Source organism: Callithrix jacchus, chromosome 4 (assembly GCF_049354715.1).
Source record: "Callithrix jacchus isolate 240 chromosome 4, calJac240_pri, whole genome shotgun sequence".
Classification (NCBI taxonomy): Eukaryota; Metazoa; Chordata; class Mammalia; order Primates; family Cebidae; genus Callithrix; species Callithrix jacchus.
In genome coordinates this window covers 34,652,628-34,680,622 of record NC_133505.1, presented here as the reverse complement: position 1 = coordinate 34,680,622, position 27,995 = coordinate 34,652,628, and the positions used below count along the sequence as shown (strand labels likewise).

Genomic DNA, 27,995 nt, shown 5'->3' with positions numbered 1-27,995 from the left:
TGTACCTGGGACCGAGAAGGCAGTGGTTGAATTGGCCAAGTGACAACCACAAGGCATCCTATGTCAGAAGCTCAGAAGTCAAGCAGTGTCACTTGCCCCATGTCTAGTAACCAAAGCTAGTCCCAGATCCAAGGGGAGGAAGATTCGGCTCAGATCTTGATAGGGGATGGCAAGGTTGCATTGCTAAAGAGCAGAATGGGAGATATTAGTGAGGACATCTTTGGACAAAGAAATCTTCACAGTATGTTAGAGAGTCACAGAAGATATAAAGGAAAAAATAAATTCAAAGTCGACAATCATGCAAAATAAAAACAAGGTGACACTTTTACATAGAGTGATCAGGTCAGGCCTCATAAAGATGCCATTTGAGCAGACTTGACAAGGAAAGAAACAGCCTGGCAGGTATGTGTGAAGAAAGAACCTTCCAGGATCACCCTCTGCACATACCCAGTGCTCTGTGCTGCCACAGGCTGTAAAGCTGCAGTGAGAATAAAGGTGGGCACACTTATGAAAGACATCTGGCAGGGAGTGCTGGGGACCCAGGTCTCCCCATCCTGCTGGGGCTTTTAGATGTCCCAGGGTTGGGGAGGGGAAGACATAAGCAGAAAGACTGGGAGACAAGAGGGAAACTGAGATGTGTCCAAGCCTCATTCCACTTCTCTGTCCTGCATCCAGTTCCCCATCCAGGTTTGGGTAATTGGTATGGAGGACTCTGAGGACAATCACATCTTGCCATGCAGAGCACCTGGTTTCTCACCTGCTAACCTCACTCAGAACTAGCTGCAGGAAGGGAAGGAGCTGACCCTGGACTTGAGGCTCACTGGGACTAGACCTGGGGCAGTGTGAGGGGAATGAGATATACCAAGGCTAGGCAGTTTAGGGGTCCTCCCTGGAAAGCATCTGAGACACACCTGCCTGAAGGGGCCTCTGGGCTTGGCTGGGCTCCTCAGTGTGACGGGGTAGGTGTTGTCAGAAAACAAGGGGTATGGATAGGACTGTCTCATCTGGACTCTACCCCCTTCTCTTTTCCAGCACCCAAGTCCCTTTCCTCCCTCCCAAATAAAGATACTGAGGTTGTCCTTAGTTACCCAAGGAGCACTCACACATCACTCCTCATTTGGAAGTCCTTCTCACTCTAATATCGTTCATTCCTACTAAAACTTCTGCCCCAGCCCCAGGATCTGGAGTTTCTCTCCTCTTCTACCATCAGGGGGTAATGACCGACTTCCCACTAAGAGCGAGTTCCTAGGTGAGAGTCTGGGCGCTCCATGAAAGCCTGGGAGAAAGAAAAGTCTCATGGGTCAGGGAATGGCAGGGAGAATGGGCACAGCCAGAGCAGAGCAGAAATGAAAAGGTTGGGGGAGGTGATGAAGGCAGATGTTTCCACATCACCATTTCTGTCTCATGGTCCAAGGGAACCATCTTTTCTCCTTTTCCAGCGACATGGAAAGTACAGCAGGAACAGGGAAATATTCCACAGGAAAAAAAATGTAAGTGATCTTCTTCTACAGCAGCTGCCAGGTTGAGAGGAGCATGACTTTCTCCTCTCCACACCATGGTGTATGTTTGTCCGCTGATATACTCCAAAAAGGGGGTGTCATCAGGAAGACTGTCACTCTGCCTGCTGTGTCCAATGCTCTCATTGAACCAGGTATTACGAGCTTTGTTCAAACCAACCTGCACAAAAACAACAGGCAGCCCCGTGCTGTCAGTGAATTAGCAGGTTATCAGACCAGTGCTGGGTCATGGGATCCTGACAATGTTGTGTCTGTAATATCCAGAGCTCGAGGTGGTGGAACTCACTGTTCTGGCCAGAGTGCTTTTGGAAATATGTGTTACAGATGCCCCATGTTTGCACTAATCAAAGCCTTTCACCATTGGCACCACAGAGTGAACACAACCCAAAAGCAATATGCTACCTACTCTGACCTGGATGCCTCAGCCTGACCAGTGTTAGTTATGTCTAAGGGTCATCATATTGAGGACACTCCTGTACTTCCTGTGATGGCCAAAGATATAGTTGAAGTCCACAAAAAGACCAAGGAGGCTCTTTTGCTTCTTAAGAAATGTAGAGCCTGGGATGATACCAAAACGTCTGTGCCCTCAGCTAATGAGAGCTGGCAAGGACAAAATGAGAAAATGTCATTGTATCCAGTGCAGGGGACCTCACATCACCTGTAATGAATGAGGTTAGATGGTATCAGCAAGGTCTTCAGAAACATCCCTGGAATTAGTCTACTTAATGTAGCAAATTCAGCATTTTGAAACTTGTGCCTAGTGGGCATGTGGGACATTCTGCATTTGGACTGAAAGCACTTTCCAGAGTTAGATTAATTGCATGGCACTTGGCACAAATCTGCTTCCCTCAAGAGTAACTACAACCTTTCCAGAAACAAGATGATCTGTATAGACCTCAGCAGAATCTTGAAAAGCCCAGAGATCCAAAGAGACCCCTGAGCACTGCACAAGAATATTCACTGAGGAGTCCTGAAGAAGAACCCACTGATGTGTTTCTGAGAATGACATTGAAAGTAAACCCATAGGCAAAGACCATGTGCTGGAACACCATTCTTCCCCAGACCAGGAATCACAAATTCTGGGTGCATAAGGCAGCCACAATAGCAGCATTAGAGGCCAAATCAGTTGAGAAGGGGGTTGCAGGCAAGAAGTTTGTGGTAGGGAAGTAAGAAAAGAAGGCTGTTGGTTCTAAGATGCAGAAGAAGCCTCTGGTGGGAAAAAAGGCAGAAGCTACATAGAAACCAGTAGCTGAAAAGAAGCCAGCAGGAAAGAAATAATCTACCACAGAGGAAAAGAAGCCTCCTGCACGACATCGTAAGGCTCAAATCATTGCTCACTGTGGACAAAGACCTGATCAAAGGGAGAGTGAAAACAGAAATAAAGAAAAAATGTAAGTGATCCCTTTCTCTGCTTTATTTTTCTTGTGATTATTCTGACAGTTTTGTAAATGAATTGTGTTACTGAAATGTGAAATTCTTACTTATTCAAATACTAGTGAATAAAATTATCAATGTCTAAGCTCTGCAGACTGAAAAAAATAGAAACTTTCGGAAATAAAGCTGTGCGTGGACATCTGACCATCTTGTGGAGGATGTCAAAGGCTGTGCTGAACAAGCTCTAAGGTGGCGCTGAAGTGAGAGCTGCTACTGGACTATGTGATCTCAGGCAGCTCTTGGAATTCCCGTGTCCTCTTAGAAAAGTCAAATCAGGACCCAGTGCCCAGATTATAGTTTATAAATGTAACTCTTCGGTAAGAAAAACCAGGGTTCCTTAGAAAAATAGCTAATTACAAAGCTAGGATAGAGAAAATACAACATGAACTTAGAACATCATGCAATTCCAGAAAGGAAGTGCTGCTCCTCACCTAAAAATTGAGAATGTGCCAAAGGGCCACAGGAGCCAACCTGAAATAGCCCCCTGTGGACAAATCTGGAATAATTTGAGCAATAACATAACAACAGCATTGAACTGTAACCCATAATATAAAATGAATATCCATTTTATATTAAAGAAATAAATAAATGAGAGTGAAGGGACAAATCTTTCTTACAGAAGAATTTCGAGTAATACATGAAGAGAATCCTTTTTGCAGAAGATGAAACTTAATTTCCCTCTTTTGAATGTGGGCTAGACATGGTGACTCACAAAGAAAGGAATGTAGGATATAAAGAATTGTAAACTTACAGAGGAGGAACTTGGCAAACAACCCCTTAACCAAGTGATCAAAGTCCTGTTGATATCATGCGCTCCTTGATATGATGTGATGAGAAAGGCACTTACCAGTATGGTGGTTCAGATCATCTTGTGAATCCTGGAACACACAAAGGACATTAATGGAAAAACTAGTGAAATTCAAGCAAAGCCTATAGTTTAACCAATAATACTACTCTAATGTTAATTTCTTACATTCCTAGCCTTAACATGGTTTATTAAATTGTAACATTAATGGAACTTGAAAGTAGGGTAGATAGAACTGTGTGCTCTAGCTTTATAACTGTTCTGTAAATCTAAACAAGTCAAAATATCAATTAAAATTAAACAAAATAGATAATCTAAATATCTATTAAAAATTTAATTATGGAAATTAAATTAATTCTTACAGAGTATTAACCTGAGAATTAGTCCTCAAGAAATTGTGTCAATAATTAATGCCATTGCAGAACAGAAAGTATTAAGCCCAGATGCATTAACTGGTGAATTCTACAAAACATTTAAGGAAAAAATTATGACTCTTCTCTGTAGTCTCTTCCAGAAGATAGACACAGAGGGAATACTTCCCAACTCATCATATTGACACCAGCATTACCCTAATACCAAAACATATCAACACACTAAAAGTAACAAAAATTAAAGACTGATCACTCTCATAAAACTAAATGAAAAAAAAGTTCTTAACTGATTGTCAGCATATAGAGTCCACAACACATAAAAAGAACAATATACTACAACCAAGTGGGATTGCACAAGTGTGTAATGGTGATTCAACATTTGAAAATTCATTAATGTAATCGATCGTATCAATAAGTTAGAAAAGAAAAATTACATGGTCACATTGATATATGCAGAAAAAGCATTTGTGATGATTTAAAATTTATTCATGAAAAACAAAAACAAAAACCCTGTAACATGCCAGGAATACATTGAGAACTTCTTCATCTTGATAAAGGATACTTACAAAAGTTCACAGCTAACATCATAGTTAATGGTGAGAAACTGGTAGCTTGACTGAGATCAGAAATAAGCCAAGGATGTCCCCTCTCACCACTGTTTTTCAACATTGTATTGGAAGTCCTGGCTAATACAATAAGACCAATAAAAGGAAATAAGAGGTATACAGAGTGAGAAAGAAGAAATAAAACTGTCTTTGTTTACAGATGTCATGATTGACAATTTAGAATATTTGAAAGAATCAACCACAAAACCAAAACAAGGGATTATAGAAAGTTTATATGGAATAAGTTTAATATACAAGTCAATCACTTTTCTATATACAGCAGTGAACAATTGAAATTTGAAATTAAAAAGGCAATATCATTTACATTAGCATGCCCAAAAGTGAAAAACTTAAGTATAAGTCTAACAAAAAGTGTACAAGATCTATGTAAGGAAGACTACAAAGCTCTGATTAAAAAAATTAAAGAACTAAATCAGTGAAGAAGTGATCTATGTTCATGGACAGGAAGACTCAATATTGTTAAATATTGGTTCTTCTTAACTCAATTTATAGAATCAATGAAATCCCAACCAAAATCTCAGCAAGTTATATGAATATTGGCAAAATGATCTTATCTAAAGGATTTTTTTTTTTATTTTATGAAAGCATAAGAGACTCAGAGTAGCCAGCACAATATAGAACAAAGTCAGAGGAGTGACACTACTTGACTTCAAAATGTACAAAAAACTCCAATAATCAAGATAGTGTTGTATTGGTGAAGGAATCATCAAATAAATCAATGGAACAGAATACAGAGCCCAGAAATAGACCCACATCATTGGAGTCAACTAATCTTTGAAAAACCAGAAAGATGATAAAATGGATGAAAGATTATTTTTAACAAATGGTGCCAGAACAACTGGACATCCACATGCAAGAATAGTGAAATGAAAAGAGCTCTCTTGAAAGGTTGCTGTGAAGTTCACCTGTGGCAGGAGCAGAAAATGTCCATCAGGATCTCTGACACAAGCTCTCACAGTAATGTAATGGTTGGATTTCAATATCCCTCAGCCACTATCTTCGTAAGACTTTCTATGAAAGCTACAATTATTACTGTCAGTGATCTGGTCCTACCAAACTGCTAGGTAGGATGCAATTTTGAGGGGGCCATCAGCACACTAGCCTCAGAAGGCTCTGCAGCCCCTTGACCCTGACAGTGATATTGACCTTAATCCCCTGCTTGTCTCTGGTTAAAGACAGGCTCCTTCTGGGGGGAGAGATCCAAGATGGCTGAATAGGAATAGCTCTGGATTGCAGCTCCCAGCAAAAATGCAAAGGGTGAGTGCTCACCGCATTTCCAAACAAATTTTTATTTCCCACAGACCAGGAGATGCCCACGTGAAAAAGTGCCATGAGTCTCCAGTGCAGCTGTTTCAGCCAGGGCAGCAGGTCTCCACACAAAAACTCACAAATACGGGCATCTTTTCAACTGGCGACTGGAACACCTGGGAGACAGAGGCACCCATTCAACTGAAAAAAAAAAAAAAAAAGCAGACTGAAACAGGGAGTCAGGTCAAAAGATTCCTGGGCGAAAAAGCACCACAAGTCTCCAGTGCAGCTGTTTCAGCTGGCACAACAGGTCTCTGCACAAAAACTCACACAAATGTGGGTGCTGTTTCAATTGATGACTGGACTGCCTGGGAGACAGAGTCGCCAATTCAACTGAAAAAAAGGGGGACTGAAACAGGGAGCCAGATCATCTGACTCAGCCGATCCCACCCCCACAAAGACTAGCAATCTAAAGCACTATGGATTGAGAGTTTCACAGCAAACACAGCTGGACCCAGAATGGTCCAGCTCTGTGGGGGAAGGGTGGCTGCCATTACTGAGGTAGTTAAGCACTACCAAGGTACTCTGCCATTACTGAGGCAGTTTGCCATTACTGAGGAAGTCCACCATTACCTAGGCAGCCCGCCATTACTGAGGCAGTCCACCATTACAGAGAGAATCTGCCATTACAGAGACAGAATGCCATTACTGAAGCAGTTCTAATTACACCCCTATAAACAAAACTGCAAGGAAGTTCACAGAGCAGCTTGGAAGAGCCCACAGCAGTTCAGTAATACCTTTGCTGGCAGACTGTGACTAGGCCACCTCCTCTCTGGGCAGAGAAACCCAGAAAAAAGGCAGCAGCATGACAGAAATTATAAAGAAAGCCCTACCTTCCTGGGAAAGAGCACCTGGGGGAAAAAAAGGCAATTATGAGTTCCACTGCAGCAGACTTAAATGTACCGGCCCAGCAGCTCTGAATGGAACAACGGAGCTCAAAGCTCAGCACTTCAGCTCCAATAAAGGACAGACTGTTTCCTCAAGCAGCTCCTCGACCCCCATATATCCAAAGAGTCACCTCATAAAGGAGAGCTCAGACTGATATCTGATAAGTATCCTTCTGGGAAAAATGTAGCAGAAGAAGAAACTGGCAGCAACCCTTACTGTTCTGCAGCTGCTGCAGGTGATCCCTAGGCAAGCAGGGTCTGGAGTGAACCTCCAGCAGTCCTACAGCAGAGGTGTCTGGCTGTTAGAAGAAAAACTAAGAAACAGAAAGAAATAACTTCAGCATCAACAAAAAGGATGTTCACTCAGAGACCCCATTCGAAAGTCACCAACTACAAAGACCACAGGTAGATAAATCCACAAAGATGGGAAGAAACCAGCACAAAAAGGATGAAAACACCCAAAACCAGAATGTCTCTCCTCCTCCAAGAATCACAACTCCTCACCAGCAAGGGAACAGGGCTGGATGGAGAATGAGTGTGATGAATTGACAGAAACAGGCTTCAGAAGGTGGGTAATGACAAATTTCTCTGAGCTAAAAGAACAAGTTCTAACCCAATGAAAAGAAATTAAAAACCTTGAAAAAGTGTTTACCAAAATGCTAATGAGAATAAACAGCTTATAGAGGAATATAAATTAGTAGATGGAGCTGAAAAATACAACACAAGAACTTCACGAAGCATACGAAAGTTTCAATAGCTGAACTGACCAAGTAGAAGAAAGGATATCAGAGATTGAAGATTAACTCAATGAAATAACATGAGAAGGCAAGATTGAGAAAAAAGAGCAAAAAGAAATGAACAAAGCTTCCAAGAAATATGGGATTATTTGAAAAGACCTAATCTATATTTCATAAGTATACCTGAATATGATGGAGAGAATGAATCCAAGCTGGAAAACACTCTTCAGGATATTATCCAGGGAAACTTCCCCAACCTAGCAAGGAAGGCCAATATTCAAATCCAGGGAATACAGAGAACACCATTCCTCAAGAAGAGCAAACCCCAAGGCACATAATTGTCAGATTCACCAGGGTTGAAATGAAGGAGAAATGCTAAGGGCAGCCAGAGAGAAAGGTCAGGCTAATCACAAAGGGAAGCCCATCAGACTCACAGTGGATTTCTCAGCAGAAACCCTTATAAGCCAGAAGAGAGTGGGGACCAATATTCAACATCCTTAAAGAAAAGAACTTTTAACCTAGAATTTCATATTGAACCAAACTAAGTTTCATAAGTGAAGGAGAAATAAAATTCTTTACAAACAAGCAATTACTCAGAGGTTTCATCACCACCAGGCCTGCTTTACAAGAGCTCCTGAAAGAGGCACTAAACACAGAAAGGAACAACCAGTAACAGCCACTCCAAAAACATACCAAATGGTAAAGAGCATTGACAAAATAAAGAAACTGCATCAACTAACAGGCAAAACAACTAGCTAGCATCAAAATGGCAGGATCAAATTCACACATAACAATATTAACCATAAATGTAAAGGGGTTAAATGCTCCAATCAAAAGACACAGACTGGCAAATTGGATAAAAAGTCAAAACCCTTCAGTGTGCTGTATCCAGGAAACCCATCTCACATGCAAGGATACACATTGGCTCAAAATAAAGTAATGGAGGAATATTTACCAAGCAAATGGAGAGCAAAAGAAAACAGGAGTTGCAATCCCCATCTCTGATAAAATAGACTTTACACCAACAAAGATCAAAAAAGACAAAGAAGGACATTACATAATTGTAAAAGGATCAATGCAACAAGAAGAGCTAACATTCCTAAATATATATGCACCCAATACAGGACGACCCAGATACATAAAGCAAGTTCTTAAGGACTTACAAAAAGACTTAGACTCCCATACAATAATACTGGGAGACTTTAACACTCCACTGTCAATATTAGACAGATCAATGAGACAGAAAATTAACAAGGATATCCAGGACTTGAACTCAGACTGGGATCAATTGCTACAAAGAGAATAAAATAACTAGGAATACAACTAACAAGGAATGTAAAGGAACTTTTCAAGGAGAACTACAAACCATTGCTCAATGAAATAAGAGAGGACATAAACAGGTAAAGAAACATTCCATGCTCATAGGAAGAATCAATATCGTGAAAATGGCCATACTGCCCAAAGTAATTTAAAGATTCAACAATATCCCCATCAAACTACCAATGACGTTCTTCACAGAACTGGAAAAAACCACCTTAAACTTCATATGGAACCAAAAGAGATCCCTCGTAGCCAAGTCAATTCTAAGCAAAAAAGAACAAAGCTCGATGCATCACACTACCGGACTTCAAACTATACTGCAAGGCTACAGTAATCAAAACAGCATGGTACTGGTATGAAAACAGAGATAAAGACGAATGGAACAGAACAGATGCCTTGGAGGCAATGTCACACAGCTGCAACCATCTGATCTTTGACAAACCTGACAAAAATAAGCTATGGGGAAAGGATTCCCTGTTTAATAAATGGTATTGGGAAAACTGGCTAGCCATGTGCAGAAAGCAGGGACTGAACCCCTTCCTGACACCTCACATTGAGATTAACTCCAGTGGATTAAATTCTTAAACATAAGACCTAACACCATAAAAACCCTAGAAGAAAATCTAGGCAAAACCATTCAGGACATAGGCATAGGAAAGGACTTCATGACTAAAACACCAAAAGCATTGGCAACAAAAGCCAAAATAGACAAATGGGACCTAATTAAATTCCAGAGCTTCTGGACAGAAAAAAAAAAAAAAATCATTAGAGTGAATCAGCAACCAACAGAATGGGAAAATGTTTTTGCAATCTACCCATCTGACAAACGGCTAATATTCATAATCTACAAAGAACTAAAACAGATTTACAAGAAAAAAACAAGCCCATTCAAAAGTGGGTGTAGGATATAAACAGACACTTGAGAAATGCCAGACATAGGTGATGGGAGGAAGGCAGCAAACCACATTGCCATGTATGTACCTATGCACAATTCTGCATGTTCTTCACATGTACCCCAAAACCTAAAATGCAATAAAATATATATATATAAAATAATAATAAAAACAAAGACAGGCTCATTCTGCAGAGGCCAGGACAGAATGCTCATCTATTTAAGATTCTATTAAGATGCAGGAAAAGCAAAAACAAATAAATATACACAGTAACATAAAACTAGGTAATCTACCTTAGGCATATTTATTATTGTTTCTTAATTTTTATGATTATGAGATTCAATTATCATTTTGGGGATTCGAACTGACCCAAAGCCCAGCCCTTTCTTTAGTTCTGAAAGGTTAAAAATTCAAATGCACAAACTCTATTGTAACTTATGATTTAGGACTACCTACTGTAAATTATTGGGGTTAGACCAGTTTGAAATAGCCTACATCAGAAACTCAGATGTTTGAAATATCCAGTTCTCAGGAAGGATACAGAACATCGCATCCAAAAACTGCAGAATACAAATTTTTTCCTTCAGCACACGGATCATTCTCAAGAATAGAGCAAATGTTAGGTCACAAAACAGGTCTTAAAACATTACACAAATTGAAATAATACCAAACAACTTCTCTGACTAAAGTCTAGATAAAACTAGAAATCAATAACAAGAAGAGTTTGGGAACTATACAAACACATGGAAAGTAAACGATATGGTCCTGAATGGCCAGAGGATCGATGAAGAAATTAAGAAGAAAACTAAAAAGTTTTTTAAAACAAATGATAATGGAAATATACCAAAACCTATGAGATACAGCGAAAACAGTACTAAAATAGACGTCAATACCTGTAAGCACCTAAATCAAAAAAGAAAAAATCTCCAATAAACAATCTAGGCCAGGTGTGGTGGATCACATCTGTTATCCCAGCACTCTGGGAGGCTGAGGGGGGGTGGATCAACTGATGTCAGAGTTCGAGACCAGCCTGGCCCACATGGTGACATGTCATCTCTACTAAAATAACAAAGATTAGCTGGGTTGTAGGTGCCTGCAATCCCAGCTATTCGGGAGGCTGAAGCAGGAGAATGGCTTGAACCCAGGAGGCAGAGATTGCGGTGCACCAACATTGCGCCACTGAACTCCAGCCTAGGTAACAAGAACCAAACTCTGTCTCAAAAAAACAAAAACAAAAACAGCACAATCTAATGATGCATCTTAAAGAACTAGAAGAGCAGCTGGGCAATGTGGTTCTCATCTGTAATTGCAGCTATTGAGACATGAGAATCATTTCAACCTGGAAGGAGGAGGTTGCAGTGAGCCGAGATTGTGCCACTATACTCCAGCCTAGGCAACAGAGTGAAACTCTGTAAAAAACAAAAACCAAAAACCAAAAAATAGAAATTGAAGAAGCAAGAGCAAACCAAACCTAAAACTAGTAGAAGAAAATAAATATCAGAGCGTGAATTTGAGGTGGAAAAAAACCAAAAGATCAATGACAAAAAAAAACTTGGTTTTCTGAAAAGTTAAACTAAATTGACAAACCTTTAGCTAGAGTAACAAAAAAGAGAGAGAGAGAAGACCAAAATAGACAAAATCAGAAATGAAAAAGAAGGCATTACAGCTGATACTGCAGAAATTCAAGGAATCATTAGAAGATACTATAAACAACTGTATGCCAACAAATTGGAAAATCTAGAAGAAATGAACAAATTCCTAGACATATAAAACTTAACAAGATTGAAGTAGGAAGAAATGCCAAACCTGAATAGACTAATAGTAAGTAAGATTGAAAGTGTAATAAGTGTCCGGGTGAAGAAAAGCCTGGGACCTCATAGCTTCACTGCTGAATTTTACCATACGATTAAAGAAAAACTAATACCATCTAATATCATTTCTACTTAAACTATTCCAGAAAATATACAAGGGGAGAATACTTCCAAGCTCATTCTATGAGGCCAGTGTTATCCTGGTACAAAAGCCAGCAAAAGATATATCAAAACAAAACAAAAACACTACAACAAAAACTACAGGCCAGTATCTCTGATAAATACCGATGCAAACATCTGCAACAAAATACTGGTAAAATGAATTCAACAATACATTAGAAAGAACATTCATTATAACCAAGTGGGATTTATCCCAGGGATGCAAGAATGGTTCAACCTATGCAAACCAATCAGTGAGATACATCATATCAACAGAATGAATAATTAAAAGCCATATGATCATTTCAATTGATGCTGAAAAGCATTTGATAATATTCAACCTCCCCTCATGATAAAAATCCTAAAAACACTGGGTACAGAAGTAACATACCTCAACATAATAAAAGCTTTATACAAGGGACCGTCAGCTAGTATCATACTGAATGGAGGAAAAAGCCTTTTCTCTAAGATCTGGAACATGACAAGGATGCCCACTTTCACCACTGTTATTCAGCGGGAATCTTAGAGCAATCAGACAAGAGAAAGAAATAGTGGGCATACAGATTGGAAAAGAAGAAGTCAAATTATCCTTGTTTACAGATAATATAATCTTATATTTAGAAAAACCTAAAGACTTCACAGAAAACTATTGGAATTGATAAATTCAGTAAAGTTGCAGAATTCAAAATCAACATACAAAAATCAGTAGCATTCCTATATGTCAACTGCGAACAATCTGAAAAAGAAACTAAAAAGCAATCCCATTTACAATAGCCAGAAGTAAAGCTAAATACCTGGTAATTAAGCAAATAAGTGAATGATCTCTACAATAAACACTATAAAACACTGATGAAAGAAATTGAAGAGGACACTACATAATGGAAAAATACTCCATGTTCATGGGTTGGAAGGATAAATATTGTTAAAATGTCCATACTACCCAAAGCAATCTACAGATTTCAATGCAATCCCTATCAAAATACCAACGGCATTCTTCACAGAAATAGAAAAAAATTCTAAAATTTATATGGAACCACAAAAGACCCAGAATAGCCACAGCAGTACTAAGCAAAAAGAACGAATCTGGAGTAATCCCATAACCTGATTTCAAATTATATTAGAGCTATAGTCACCAAAACAGCATGGCACTGACAGAAAAACAGACACATAGGACAATGTAACAGAACAGAGGGTCCAGAAACAGGTCCACACACGTACGATGAACTCATTTATGACAAAGGTATCAAGAGCATACACTGAAGAAAATCACTTCAACAAACAGTGCTGGGAAAACTGGAGATCCATATACAGAAGAATGAAGCTAGACCCGTATCTTTTGCCATATATGAAAATAAGATCAAAATTGATTAAAGACTTCAAGGCCTTAAACTATGAAACTCCCATAAGAAAACATTGAGAAAATCTCCAGGACATTTGTTGGGGAAAGAATTTCTTGAGCAATACACCGCAAGTTCAGGCAACTAAAACACAAATGGACAAATGGAATCACATCAAGTTAAAAAGCTTCTGCGCAGCAAAGGAAACAATCAGCAAAGTGGAGAGACAACCACAGAATAGAAGAAAATATTTGAAAACTGCTAAACTGACAAGGGATTTATAACCAGAATACACAAGGAGCTCAAACAACTCCACAGGGAAAATTGCAATAATCCATTCAAAAATGGGCAAAAGATTTGCATAGACACTTCTGAAAAGAAGACATACGAATGGCAGGCAGGCATATGAAAAGATGTTTAACATCATGAAACTACAGAGAAATTCAAATCAAAGCCGTGAATTGTCGTCTCACCCCAGTTAAAGTGGCTTCTATCCAAAAGACAGGCAATAACAAACACTGGTGAGAAAAGGGAACCCTCGTGCACTGTTGGTGGGAATGGAAATGAGTACAACCACTATGAAGATCAGTTTGGAGATCCCTCAAAAAACTAAAAGTAGAGCCATCATATGATCCAGCAATTCTGTTGGGTATATACCCCAAAGACAGGAAATTAATTTATTAAAGATACAACTACACTCCCTTGTTTGCTGCAGCACTGTTCACGCTATCTAAGATTTGGCAGCAACAAAAGTGTCCATCAACAAATTAATGGATAAAGAAAATGCAGTATATACACAATGGAGTACTATTCAGCCATAAAAAGAATGAGATTCTGTCATTTGCAACAACATGGATGAAACTGGAAATCATTATGTTAAGTTAAATAAGCACAAAAGAACAAACATTGCATAGTCTTACTTATTTGTGGGATGTAAAAATCAAAACAATGAAACTCACAGGCATAGAAAGTGGGTTGATGGTTACTAGAGGCTGGGAAAGGTGGTAGAGGGGAGGTGGAAATGGTCAATGCTTACAAAAATATAGAATGAATGAATATGACTATTTGATTATATGACAGTGTGACTACAGTCAATAAAACTTAACTGTACATTTTAAAGTAACTAAAATCATGTAATTGAATTGTTTGTAGCACTAAGGATAAATGCTTGATAGGATGGATACCCCATTCTCTGTCATGTGATTATTGTACATTGCATGTCTGTATTATAACATCTCATGTACTCCATGAAGAAATAAATCTACCATGTACTCACAAAGATTGAAAAGAAAAAGAATTGTGGGCAATAAAATAAGAATAGGGTCAGTCTGCTTCTGGAGTGAAGTGCGTGCTCGGGAGGTGTGGACAAAATTGATGAAGAATAAATGAACTGGGAATCTGGATGAGTACAGCAAGCATCAACATCTTCTCCTATCAGGGTCCTTCTAAGAGCGTCAGTGAGGTGGCAGGGCTGTCAAAACAGTTGCAAGGCAGGGATGAGAGCCCTCTGTGCAGTAGGAGTGGATGCAGGACCTGCCCGGAAGCAAGAGAAGGATGAGAGACCTTAGGTCTTGATACCCGCTGCCTCAGTTCACAGGGCAACCAATAAATGAGATGGGGTAGAGAATTCATTTGTGGGCTATTCATCCAGAGATGTGTTTATCGACATATTCTTTCATGTTTTTATTCAGAGTTGAATGTTACATACACATTTATGCATGACTGTGTTATTTTTATGTTTTAGTAATATCATTGTTATATTGTTATAACTAAATATAATTAAATTATAATATAATTATTATGTATATTATATATAATATAATATAATTAAAATATAATTATAATTATATTTAGTTATATCATTGTTGAATACAGTTGTCATTAGGCATAAACTTGCATATTCATTGAAGTTTTTTGCTTTTATTTCAATCAAATTTACAATTGTCCATAATTGAAAGAGTCAAATATTTGCACAGGATTCCTTGAGAAAAATGAGTGCCTTCTGTGCTTCTTACCAATCTCTGCTTTTCTTTTTTTTTCTTTTTCTTTTTTTTTGAGACTGAGTTTCACTCTTGTTACCCAGGCTGGAGTGCAATGGCGCAATCTCGGCTCACCGCAACCTCTGCCCCCTGGGTTCAGGCAATTCTCCTGCCTCAGACTCCTGAGTAGCTGGGATTACAGGCACGCGCCACCGTGCCCAGCTAATTTTTTGTAATTTTTAGTAGAGACGGGGTTTCACCATGTTGACCAGGATGGTCTCGATCTGTTGACCTCGTGATCCACCCGCCTCGGCCTCCCAAAGTGCTGGGATTACAGGCTTGAGCCACAGCGCCCGGCCCAATCTCTGCTTTTCTAGGGAGCAAATACTTTCAACGTTCTTAGCTGACTTTTTTGACTTGACCTCCGTATCTCTAAGTACCATTTCCTTATTAATACTGCTTTTTTTTTTTTTTTTTCAGTCGCAGCCATTGTTGCCCAGCACAGTGGTGGGCGGGTGCAACAGTTAGAGCACTTGTTCTCTTTCACCCTTCCCATTCCTTCCTCTTCCCAGTGTATTATATAGTAATTATGTGTAGTTCAGTCATGCCGTGTTTCCTTTTCCATGACTAATATTCTCACATGTCAACTTTAATACTTCTCACTTCTGGCACATTTGTTCCTCCTGGAGTTAATACTTGCCTTGTTTTTGTTTATTTTCTAAATAACTCTTATTAATTTAACTTTGATATCTCTTGTTTGTATGACTCTTTCGATAAGTTAGAAACTTTGGGCATTCTATTAATTTTACTTTCTTGGAAATATCACTCCTGGGCCCTTCTGATATTCTCCCATATGAAATGGAGGCTTCTACCTATGAGCAGAGCCACCATCCTAGGATGTCCCTCCACCACCGTCTGGGACAGTGCTTTTACATGAAGTGGAGCCACCTGGGGTCCTTCCAAAATTCAAACTGCTTCAAGATGTCAAGACTGAGCCTTTGAGTCTTTCTGTCTCGTTACATGAGATGCCGAATCTGCTGGTTCATGGATGATAGCAAGGATCTCTCATGGTTTTCTGTATCACTTTCTTCATGGTGAGCATACACTAGCATATTTTTAATGAATGTATGGGCTTTTTGTCCTCAATTAGTAACAGGGATTTTTTTTCATTGTGCCAGAAAACATATTACATAAAATTTGGTATCTTAACTATTTTGAAGTGTGCAGTACTGTAGTGTTATCTGTAAGCACACTGTTGTGCCACAGATCCCGATAACTTTTTATCTTTCAAAACTGAAACTCTATGCTCATTGAACAAAAACTCCTCATTAATCCCCATTCCCCCCACCCAGCCCTTGGCAATCACCATACTACTTTCAGGTTCTAAGGGTTCAGACACCTCATATAAATGGAATTGTGCAGTATTGGAGCTTCTTTGTGATTGGCTTATTTCACTTAGCCATGTTCTCCAGGTTCGTCCATAGTGCAGCGTAGAACAGGATTTCCTCTTTTTAGGATAAATAATATTCCATTGTCTGCATGTACCACATTTTTTTGATCAATTCATCTGTTAGGTGGTGCTTTGGTTGCCTCCATTTCGTGGCTGTTGTGACTAATGCTGCTATGGACATGGTTGTGCAGATGGTTTTTCTTTCTTTACCTTCCCTCATTTTGGTGGAATCAATCTTTCAGTAGCTACTTCTGACAGCACATATTTAAAGTAAGTTTATATGTTTCAATGTTGTTCATTATTGTCTTGGTCCTCTCCAGGAAGAGGATAGGAGTGTATAAGGGCTCCCTTTGGCACAGCATTTTATAGGGAAGAAAGAGATAGTATAACCGACCAGTGCTGGGTCTGGACACTCTGCAATTTCAGAACTAAAGTGGATATAAAAATAATTTTTGTAAAAAAAGTCCTTCCCAGAAGGGGGAGTCATCCACAAATATGGTGGACCTGGGACAGCAGACTCCCCTGCCAGGCCTCTTCCATTGGGGCCCTTTTTGCAGTGAGTGGGGTTTCTTCCCATTTTTCTCTAACCAGTGTCTTGACTCAAGGGGCAAGGTGTGTCTGCAGCTGTGCCCACACTTAGAGGAACCTCAGTTGTGTCATTACATTATAAATATGTGCTTATTATGGGTTCTTTTATAACTTATGAGGTGTGTATTTTGATTTCATTTTACTGGCAACACAATAAACCAGGATGTGGTTAACCTAACAATCACATCCACTTTTCTGAGTCAAAAAGGCCTGCCTGGTCAAAAAGACCTGTCTGAGAAAAAGACAGTTCTTGCTGCCATAAAAAAGAATGAGTTCATGTCCTTTGCAGGGACATGGATGAAGTTGGGAGCCATCATTCTCAGCAAACTAACACAGGAACAGAAAACCAAACACTGCATGTTCTCACTCATAAATGGGGGTTGAACAATGAGAACACATGGACTCTGGGAGGGGAGCATCATACACTGGGGCCTGTCAGGGGGTGGAGCAGAAGGGGAGGGAGAGCATTAATAGGAGCAGCAACCATCATGACACATGGATACCTATGTAACAGACCTGCATGTTCTGCAGATGTATTCCAGAACTTAAAGTTAAAAAAAAAAAAAAAAAAGAAAACATAGTCCTTGTTAGACTGAGGATTCAGGAAGAACCGGATGGGCAGGGCAGGAGGGTTTTTACTTGGAACCTGGAAAATGAGGAATGACATCCTCTCCCCACCCTGCAGCTCAGCCCCAGAGTCCACCTTCTAGGTGCAGGAGCAGCACAATGGCGCCACCTGGTGATCAGTCCTCTTCCTTTCCCAGATCAAGCACAGCCCTGAAATCCACCTGTCCCTCCTGTGTGCCTGGGATTTCTTCACTGGACACCAGCCAGAGTCAGCTTTCCTGTAAAGCAGAAAAAGCATGAGGTTAAACCATTTTAGGGGAGGAATAATATCTCCACCTCTGGAGAGATCCCTGTCACTGTGTTCAGTGGAAGGGCCAAGCCTCACTACCCATGCAGAGAGGAGGCTCTGGCCATAATGGCACCTGTGGAGAGCTGAGGACCTGTGTCTTCTACACTGATGGCCAAAGCCTTCAGACTGTGTGATGGCTTCCCCTCAGGTGTGTCCTATCAGGTTCACCGAGGCCTCAAGAAATGCACCACACTCACCACCTCCAGTGGTGTTGAAATGGCACTGTTTGGGGTACATACCCATGCTTGTTGTCCTGTGATGGTTAATGACAAGGACATACATGTGGAGCAGGTTAAGGAGCAGAAAGTTTAATAGACAAAGAAGAGAGAGAAATCTTTATCATACAGAGAAGACAGGTTGCTCCAATTGGGTTTCAGGATTTGGGGTGGGATGCAACCGACTTTATGGAGAGGCTTTAGGAGGCAGTGATTGATTTACATAGGGCTCAGAAGATTGGTTGGACCAGGTGTGCCATTTACATAGCCTGTGAAGAAACTGGCCCTCCCACCCTAGTCTTTTATTATGCAAATGTAGCCTCTACCTGCCTGGCATCCTGACCTGCACACTCGGCTTTGACTGGTGCCATGAAACTCACACATGAGTAGACAAAGAAAAGGGAGGGGGAACCGCCATGTTGGGTGTACCTGGCTTTTAGTACAGCTGCCGGCATTTACATATGCAAGCTTCCAGTTTGCAGCTTTTCAGGCTTTCTGTTAGAAAAGAAATAGTTTTGGGACTCTTTTTATGAAAGAAAAATTCCACTGAGAACTCTTTTATCCTCTCTGTCTAAAATAATTTCTTAATAACTTCTGCATTATTCCCCTCAGGAGTGATAACCGTAACTGCTGTTAAAAGGTGTTGGGCAATGATTATTTTTGGCTACTTTCTGCTGAGAAGGGGTTGTCGTGTGGGGACAGCAGTTGGAGCTTTTCCTGAGGTTGATTTAAGAGTCCTCAGAAGAATGACATGACCATGTGTGGCTCTGTTTTCAGCACCACTTGGAGTTTGATTGCTTCTAGGTGAAAGGAGATAAATTTTACAAAAGGCTTTAAAATATAGAGTTAGAATACGAGGATTAAGATTACCATTATTAATGAGGGTAGTATACACCGTAATTATGACAGTAGAGTGACACCTGTTAGTTATTTTAATAATTGTAATACCAGTTTGCCTCCACTAGATGTCACTGTACATTATTAGAAATCTTCATATAAAAACATTTTACTTTGGGAAAAAGATATTTTTCTGCTTGACTTGCCATTAGGTGATAACTTTAGGTTTACACCATTTTTTATAACTTGCAATATGATTTGGAGACATACATCACTGGGTGGCTAAAATACCTGCTTTGGTCCACATAAATCCACTTTTAAAAAGTAAAGATTTTGTCGATCTTTTAACAAATCCATTTTCCTCCTTTATCTCTGCATTCAGTTAACCCTTGCACACCCTTTGTTTAGTATATATTGAAATGTGTCACTTCCAAATCTAGTAGCTATTCATGGTACCACTATGACCTCAGTACAGCTCTGATTCCTTTAGCACAGAGAATGTATTCTCGATTCTGCTCTGGATGATGTAAATCCATTTATTTTTTTTTTACTTGTTTGGGATGTTGCTCCTCATCTGTAAAATGTAAATGTGGACATGGCCTGAATTACTAAGTGGTTTTATTTCTTCATTCCTCTGATATTCGTTGTGCACCTACTGCAAGTCAAACACATGGCATGACATTGTTTCCTTGATCACCCACATCACATGAGAAAATGAGACATTATAGCCAGCTGTGGGGGCGCACACCTGTAGTCCTAGCTCCTTGGGAGGCTGAGGCAGGAGAATCACTTCAGACCAGGAGTGTGAGGTTACAGTGAGGTATAATATCACCATTGCATTTCAGCCTGGGCAACAGACCCTGTCTCTGAAGAAAAATAAAGACATTGTGAGCTGTCTACACTGACTGTGTCTCATGAGATTCATGTCCTGTAATTTCTCTAAATGGCATCTCCATGTGGTTTCCATGAATGTGTGTCTGGCATTTCTTTTCTATCCTTTACTTTCAAATTTTCTGTATCTTCTACTGAAATTTATGGCTTTTGTAAATAGACTGTGGTTATTTATGGATTGACTTATTTTCCCCCTCTGCACTATTTGTCTTGTCATTGGAGTGTGTGAGTCCATTACGTTTAATGTCATTGTTGGCCTCATTGGGTTTAAGTCTGTGCATTGTCATTTGCTACCTTCTAATATTATCTGTTTTTCACTCAACTATTTTTCTTCTGTTGCCTTCTTTAGATGAATAAGAAACTTTACATTATTGTGCTCTTCCAAATAACTGTTTCAGTTACAATTTCTCTTATTATTTCTTTAATTATCTGAGAAAGCACAATAATCCATGACTTATTATAACCAACAGCAGACCATAACTTCCCTGACCTTCACCTACCTGTGCAGACAGCCCAGGGAGAATCAGTGCTCTGGCTCTGAGACACAGCAGGTGGAAGCAGGATAGTAACTAGATGGTGAAGCTGTAGCTGCAGAGGCATCCGGCCCCTCACCTGCACTCCTCGTACATGTCTCCTCCACTGAATGCTTGCAATGCCCTCTCCTCCATATGCTCCTGCGGGAGTCTTCCCATCTCCACTGACAGCAGCTCCACCCTTCTACTCACTCAGTCCAACACTGTGGGTGTCCTTAATTCTTCTTTCTCACACCACAGATACAATCCATTAGTAAGTGCTGTGAAGTCCATCTTTAAATTCATCCAGAATCCCATCACTCCCACCATTTCCCCTGCTCACACCCCAGTCAAGGTAACCAGCATCTCCATCCTGGAATACTGCACTCCTTCCCCACCATTTCCCTACTGCCTGACTTGTCCCCCACTTCTCAATTCTGTTCTCAGCACAGCAGCCAGAGACAAGCTTTCAAAGTATAAGTCCTACCATGTCCCAGTTTTCAAAACTGTCCTCTAACTCTCCATGTCATTCAGAGCAAAGGTCAAAACCCATCCCACACCCTCCAGGCCTTTCTGCTCTGGCCACACCTCTGACCTCATTTCAGTTTCTCTCTGTCCAGCCCTTCTGGCCTCTTCCTCCTTCCAGAAACACAGACACTTTCCTGCCCTGGTGCATCTGCACTGAAGGTTCCTGCCTGAAAAGAGCTTCCCCATCATCCTTGTGGACAGCTCCTCACATCCCTCAAATCTTCACTCAAAGGTCACATTTGCAACGAGGCCCATGCTGACCACCCAGCACAACAGCCACCTCTCTGTCCCCACAGCCCACACTCTGGATCACCTGCCCCACAGCACTTGCCACCTTCTAACTCAAACATTTTCTGCTCTTACTCTGCTTATAATATATCTATATTCTACCTAGAGAGGTGTCCAATCTTTTGGCTTCCCTGGACCGCACGGGAAGTATAATTGTCTTGAGCCACACACAAAATACACTAATGACAGCTAATGAGCAGTAAAAAATAGAAACAAGAAAAAAAAGTATGTGCAAAAATTTCATATCTGCCACCACAGATAAGCAGGGACCTCCTCATATTGGAAGCTGTCCTTGGCCACATGCAGCCTGTGAGCCACAGGTTGGATAAGATTGCATCTAGAACGCATATACCAGAAGGCTAGAAATTCTTCTGTTTTTACTAAAATGTTTTCTAAATGCAAAAGCAGTCATATACCTAGCAGACAACAAATGTCAGTTGAATGAATGATCACTGAAGGGCACCTCCTTATTTAAAGGCAATATCTTTATTAATGTAGCCTCAGGCCAAATGCCGTTCTGTGGCAGCTGAAGAGCAACATCATCTCACACTGACATCAGTGCTGCCAGAGCTTTTCTCACCAGGGCTGCATGTGTGCCCTCCCTTCCTGCCTCCCTCCTCCCACACGCTGCAGCACACAACCATATTTTTCCCTTAGGAAAGATAACCCTAGGCTTGTGGGTCTGATTTTCCAACCACATATGAATCTTAGTTAGACTCTGCTTTATAAATCCATGAGTTTGGTTTGGAGGCAGCACTAGGATCACTACGACTCAGGCACGAAGAAGAGTAGAAGATAGAGCAGAAGAGAGTTCCAACAGAAAGTTACCTATGATGAGAAACTATGGGAGCCCTCCCCTCTGCAAGTTTCAGAATCTGTTTGTTTAAGAAGGTTGGGGGAAAGATGGAAAATACAATCCAGGAAAGAGACCTGGACGGAGGGTGAGAGGGACAGGGGTCTGAAAATTTGTCTCCAGATACCACAGGACTTCAATGTGTAGAGACCACCCTAGGTGACACTCAAGTCCCTGTGGTCACAGGGACGCGCTTCTACTGAAGGGCCAAGGATGATGGAGCAGCGAAGATGACCCAGCCAAGCAGTGACCACATAAAGCCCACAGTAGCCTGCACACCCACTGGACTCAGTCCCATCAACTCTCCAGCCCTGCAACAAATCAGCACAAGAAACACGTGGACGGTGGAAGTTTCTCAGGTCTTCCATTTATTTTGTCTCACAAATTTCAGGAATCTTCTCCTTTATTTAACCCATCAATGTCTCATGGAAATAATTTGAAGAAGTAAATTACATTCAGATTCTAATTTTAATAGGAAAGTAAGAAGTTACCGCTCAGTGCATCATGAAGTTGAGACAGAGGTGGAGACATCCCAGTCCCAGGTCTCTGGAACAGGAAAGGTGACCGGGGAAGGAATGCAGGTCAGCGTGGGGAAGGGGTCAGGGTGGACACGGGGCTGGGCTGGTCTTCCCACCTCCTCACATTATGTCTATAGGGACACAGACACATTCAGATGCCTTTGGAGTAAGAGACGTTAGGGTTCTTGAAGTCACAAATGGAAGGTGTGGATAAATCTTGCCTCAGTCCCACACAAGGCAGCTGTCTCACACTATAAAAAAATTCATTAACAAATTTATATCAGTCACACTTTAAACAACCCATCACCAGCTCAATACATCCAAGTCAAAGAAACCCCATAACACAGCTGTTTCCACTGTTCCCCCCAAAACCCCACACATATCAGCCGCCTCCTCTCCCAAGATCTCACCTTTACAAGCCGTGAGAGACACATCAGAGCCCTGGGCACTCTCGCTTCCTGGGGTTGAACAAAAACAGAGCCTGGTCAGAGCCCATAGCAAACGCCACTAGAGGAGGAATTGCGGGCTGGGCGAGCTCCCCCATGGGCTCCCGACCACAATATCTCAATGATCTCAGGGATCAGACTCCTTCATACTTACTTGCAGCCTGAGAGTAGCTTCCTCCTTTTTTGTCTGTGGGAAAAAAATATCCTGTGAGGGCTCAGAAAGGTGGCAAGGCCATGAGGTCCTAGAGGAACCTCCTAGTCTTGGAACCCAGAGAAGTTTCCAGAAATGTGTGACTAAAGACTCAGGGAAGGATCAGGAAAAACAGGGAAAGCAGGTGTGGGTCCTGGACCAACTGCCCTCCTAAGGACTGTCCTCAGCAGTGACGTTCCCTTGTGACCTGTGACTGCTGGGATCAGGTCCCCATCACCACAGTCATCAAGGTGATACATCTGTCCTTCATTGTCACAGGTGCTTTACACAAGAGTGAGTGCTGGCACACAGGGCCCAGGCTGGGTCGGCTCATGAGTGTGGATGCTGCTTCCCAGTAACCAGGCAGGACACACTTCTACCTGGGGCTTGGAACCCTCAGTGGGACAAGAAATCGCAGACCCCACGCCTCACCCCTTCCTCACCTGAGCTCTTCTTCCTCCACATCACAGCAACGACCACAGCTCCAGCGACTGTTCCAAGGATAGCCAAGGCAGTCACGATGCCCATGATGGGGATGGTGGGCTGGGAAGGCGGCTCTGGGAAAGGAGGAGAAGGTGAGGGGCCCTGATCCCAGGTCCCAGCCCCCAGCCCCAACCCTGCTAAAGGTCTCCAGAGGGGCTCCTGGTTTCCCTAAGAGACATGACACCCCCATCTCCCTCCTTACCCCATCTCAGGGTGAGGGGCTCGGGCAGCCCCTCGTGCTGCATATGGCATGTGTATCTCTGCTCCTCTCCAGAAGGCACCACCACAGCAGCCCACTTCTGGAAGGTTCTATCCCCTGCGGGCCTGGTCTCTACGAGCTCCATGTCCTGGGTCTGGTCCTCCCCATCCCGCTGCCAGGTCAGTGTGATCTCCGCAGGGTAGAAGCCCAGGGCCCAGCACCTCAGGGTGGCCTCATGGTCAGAGACGGGGTGGTGGGTCACGTGTGTCTTAGGGGGCTCTGAAGGGAAGAGTCAGAAAATTCAGCCAGCTTGCATCTCTCATGGGACACCGCTGCAGCACCCACGTGACCATCCTGAAAATGGACGGGACACCTGGGGTAGGGAAGGGAGCACAGAACCGAGACACCAGCCTGGACACAGGCACCTGGAATAATGTCCTGGTCCTTGGAAAGTTCTAGTTTCTGAGTGGGTTCTGGGACTTCTGGTCCTGATCTGAGTGGAGGTTAAGGGACTCAGAAGAGCTGGAGTCAGACCCCCGCACACATTGAGTGTGAGGCAGAGGACAAGGCAGGAGAGGAAAATGCTGGTGCCCAGTGCAGCTGTGGGGTCACAGGGAACGCCTGATCAGTATTCCTGGGATTGACTTTCCCTGCTTTCCCTCAGAGACTGCAACCCTTAATTGTATCAGAGAGCAGGGCGGGCCCTCAGAGTCACTCTCTGGTACAGGATCTGGAAACCCAGGAGGATTCCTCTCCCTCAGGACCAGAGGGAGTGCGATATTCGAGTGTTGGTCCCATTTTCCTCCCCTCCTTCTGCAAGGCCAGCGGGAGGTCTACAGGTGATCAGGGAGGTTCCCCCTGGCCCCTGGTACCCGCTCGCTGCAGCGTCTCCTTCCCGTTCTCCAGGTATCTGTGGAGCCACTCCAGGCACGTGCCCTCCAGGTAGGCTCTCCACTCCTCAGCCACATTGGCCGCCTCCCACTTGCGCTGGGTGATCTGAGCCGCCACGTCCGCGGCCGTCCAGGAGCGCAGGTCCTCGTTCAGGGCGATGTAGTCCTTGCCGTCATAGGCATACTGGTCATACCCGCGGAGGAGGCGCCCGTCCGGCCCCACGTCGCAGCCGTACATAACCTGGAAGGTGTGAGACCCTGGCCCCGCCCCCGCGTCAGCTCCTCCCATTTCCAGTTTAGGCAAAAGTCCCGGTCCCCGCCCCACCAACCCGCGGGGATTTTTGCCTAAACTGAAAATGAAACCGGGTAAAGGCGCCCGAGTTCCTCCCGGGTCGAGGGTCTGGGCGGGTCCCGCAGTCTCGGGTGGATCTTGGACCGGGAGACTCTGGGCGACCCGGGACGTCCGTGGCGGATGGGAGGGGTCGTGACCTGCGCCCGAGCCCGAGTCACTCACCGGCGTCGGTCTGGTTGTAGTAGCCGAGCGCGGTCTGCAGGTTCACTCGGTCAGTCTGTGCGTTGGCCTTGGCTCTCCGTGTCTGCTCCTCCCAATACTCCGGCCCCTCCTGCTCCACCCACGGCGCTCGCGGCTCCATCCTTGGACTCGCGGCGTCGCTGTCGAACCGCACGAACTGCGTGTCGTCCACGTAGCCGACTTCGATGTACCGGGGCTCCCCGCGGCCGGGCCGGGACACGGCGGTGCTGAAATACCTCATGGAGTGGGAGCCTGGGGGCGAGGAGGAGCTGAGACCTGCCCGACCCTCCTCCCGGCGCGGCTCCCGGGTCCTGCGTCCCCGCCTGGCGGCCCCGCGCTCCTCCCCGCAGAGTCCGTTTCCCTCCCCACCCCGCACTCACCCGCCCCGGTCTCAGTCAGGGCCAGGGCCCCCGAGAGCAACAGGAGGAGGGTTCGGGGCGCCATGACCGTCATCCTCGGCGTCTGGGGAGAATTTGACTCTAGGTGGGTGACTGGGGACTTTAGAACCAGGACCGCAGGGACGCTGATTGGCTTCTCTGGAAACCCGGCACCCAATGGGAGTGGGAACTGGGTCCGCGTCGTGAGTAACCAGGAAGAAGGACCCGAAACAGTTTGGGAGAGGAAGAGAAACTCTGCGGAGATGGGGAATCCCCAAGGCTGCGCCTCCACAATCCAAACACCGCCTTCGGGGTCTGATACCGTCAGAGCCACCCCTGGGGCCATGGGACTTCGCCCTGACCCCGCTCCTCCTGTGTCAAGCGCTCTGTCTCAATGTCTCCCTGAGTCTTGGCCCAGGAGCTGCTGAGAAACCAGAGAGAAACCCTCGACATGGGCCCCGTCCCTCTCCCTTCACTTTTCATCCCTGCATTCCGGTCCCTGAACTGAACTCCCTGCCTCCCACTCCTTACCTGTCCCCTGGACTCTTCTAGAAGAAAACTCACCCCCGGAAGCCTGCTGCCAAGAGAGTGAGCTCGCCCTGGGAATGGAGGTGTAGAGCCAGGGTTTTTTTTTTTCCTTCTTCAAGTCTGGAAAAATTTCGCCTGAGTGCCTGAGATAGCATAGAGACCAGTTTGCTTTTTATTAACTACAATGGATAGAAGAATCTTGGTAACCCCTGAATGATCAGGAATCTAATCGGTAAAAATTGTGACTTTGGCCCTTTGATATATAAATCTGTCTAAAAGCTCTCATCTGAGACAAGGCAAGAAAAAATGAATACAAAAAAAAAAAAAATAAATAAAAGCATTGCAGCAGGACCCACAAAGCTCCTGTTTCACTTTCCCAGAAAATGTATCTGTGACTCCCGCTTCTTGTATTTTAAATATACCTTCATTCCACAGCCCTGAGTTTCTGTGTGACTCCAGGACATCTCCTCAGTACAGAGTAGCTCACTGTGTTACGTATGTTACAACCAGGAGCCAGTACAGACTTCATTCACCTCACAGTCACAGGTGTTCAGTGCAGTCACAATGCCCCTCACCAGTGCTCATGCCCTGCCTGTTTTTAGGAAGTGTCCACATCTAAATGGTGTGTTTATTTTATAGGAACACTTAGTATTTTTTAAACCTGATTAACATAAGAAACAATTAGGTTTTAGGCAGACCTACATAAGATATTAAAGCCCAACTGCAAAGAACACCCTGAGAGGCTCTAAATGGATGTATTAAAAATCTATAAAGCAATGTGTTTAAACCTAAGAATTCTGCTGCTTTGGAATTCCTTCCCTCTGCTTCTTTTCCTCACCTCCTGCTTCTCAGCCCTTCCCTCCGTCCCTCTCATCCCTCAGGCCCTCCTCTCCCCTTAGGCCCCACCACCCTGTCACTCCTGAATAGTGACTCTAGCACTGTCCCATTATCTGCTACGTGACTGTTCTCTCCACAGTGGTCCTGCTACTGTGAGTCAGAGTTTCTTATTTCTCCCTGTAAAAAACCCCAGTGGCTCCACCTCAGTCTTGTGAAGCTTCTAGAACGTCAGGCACGTGAGCAAGTGAGGGCATACTTGGTTTAGTGTAGGCACTAAATTAATTTTTGTTGACTGAATGATTAAAATATGCATGTATTAAAATGCACCACAGAAAACTACAAAATGTAAAACACTGAAAACGTTAAGCAAGATTTTATTTTATGTAACTAGTGTGTATATCAATTCATCAGTTCATTCCATGAGTCTGTTGAGCCTGTGTATGAATTTTATAAGACTGCATAACAAATTATTACAAGGCATTGGCCTTAAAAAATTTTTAAGGCATTGGCCTTAAAAAACACCTTTATTGTTCATTTATTTATTTGTAGAGACAAAGTCTCCCTCTGTCATCCGGGGTGAAGTGCAGTCACATGATCATGGCTCAGTGCAGCCTCAAACACCTGGGCTCAAGGGACCCTACTGCCTCACTCTTCAGAGCAGCTAGGACTGCAGGCAAGTGCCACCACATCCAGCTAATTAAAAAAAAATGTGGGAGCTTCTAGGTTAATGGAT

At 42.9% G+C, this 27,995-nt stretch overlaps 1 protein-coding gene, 1 non-coding gene and 1 pseudogene across 3 annotated transcripts in view; 2 read left to right on the top strand and 1 right to left on the bottom strand.

Moving 5' to 3' along the window:
* Positions 1-27,995, top strand: part of LOC103792335 (large ribosomal subunit protein uL4) — a 521,713-nt gene that overhangs the window by 124,776 nt on the left and 368,942 nt on the right. The gene's annotated exons all lie outside the window — the stretch shown is intronic.
* LOC128931923 (uncharacterized) lies at positions 17,757-22,869 on the top strand (annotated as a pseudogene). The gene has a single exon (XR_008481036.2). The product of XR_008481036.2 is annotated as an uncharacterized LOC128931923 (transcript).
* On the bottom strand, positions 22,603-25,995 carry LOC118151319 (saoe class I histocompatibility antigen, A alpha chain). Its single transcript, XM_035290506.3, has 8 exons — positions 25,901-25,995; positions 25,503-25,772; positions 24,971-25,246; positions 24,102-24,377; positions 23,860-23,973; positions 23,381-23,413; positions 23,191-23,238; positions 22,603-23,031 (listed from the first exon to the last, which is right to left on the bottom strand). The coding sequence occupies exons 1-8, from the start codon at positions 25,971-25,973 to the stop codon at positions 23,027-23,029; spliced, it is 1,095 nt and encodes a 364-aa protein (XP_035146397.3). The 5' UTR covers positions 25,974-25,995; the 3' UTR covers positions 22,603-23,026.

Excerpts from the sequence above, each read along its gene's own strand:
- LOC118151319 (XM_035290506.3), bottom strand. The coding sequence starts at position 25,973 with ATGACGGTCATGGCGCCCCGAACCCTCCTCCTGTTGCTCTCGGGGGCC. Across the intron at positions 25,773-25,900 it reads CCTGACTGAGACCGGGGCGG|GCTCCCACTCCATGAGGTAT; the intron begins GTGAGTGCGGGG and ends CCTCGCCCCCAG. Across the intron at positions 25,247-25,502 it reads CTACAACCAGACCGACGCCG|GGTCTCACACCTTCCAGGTT; the intron begins GTGAGTGACTCG and ends GGGCGGGGCCAG.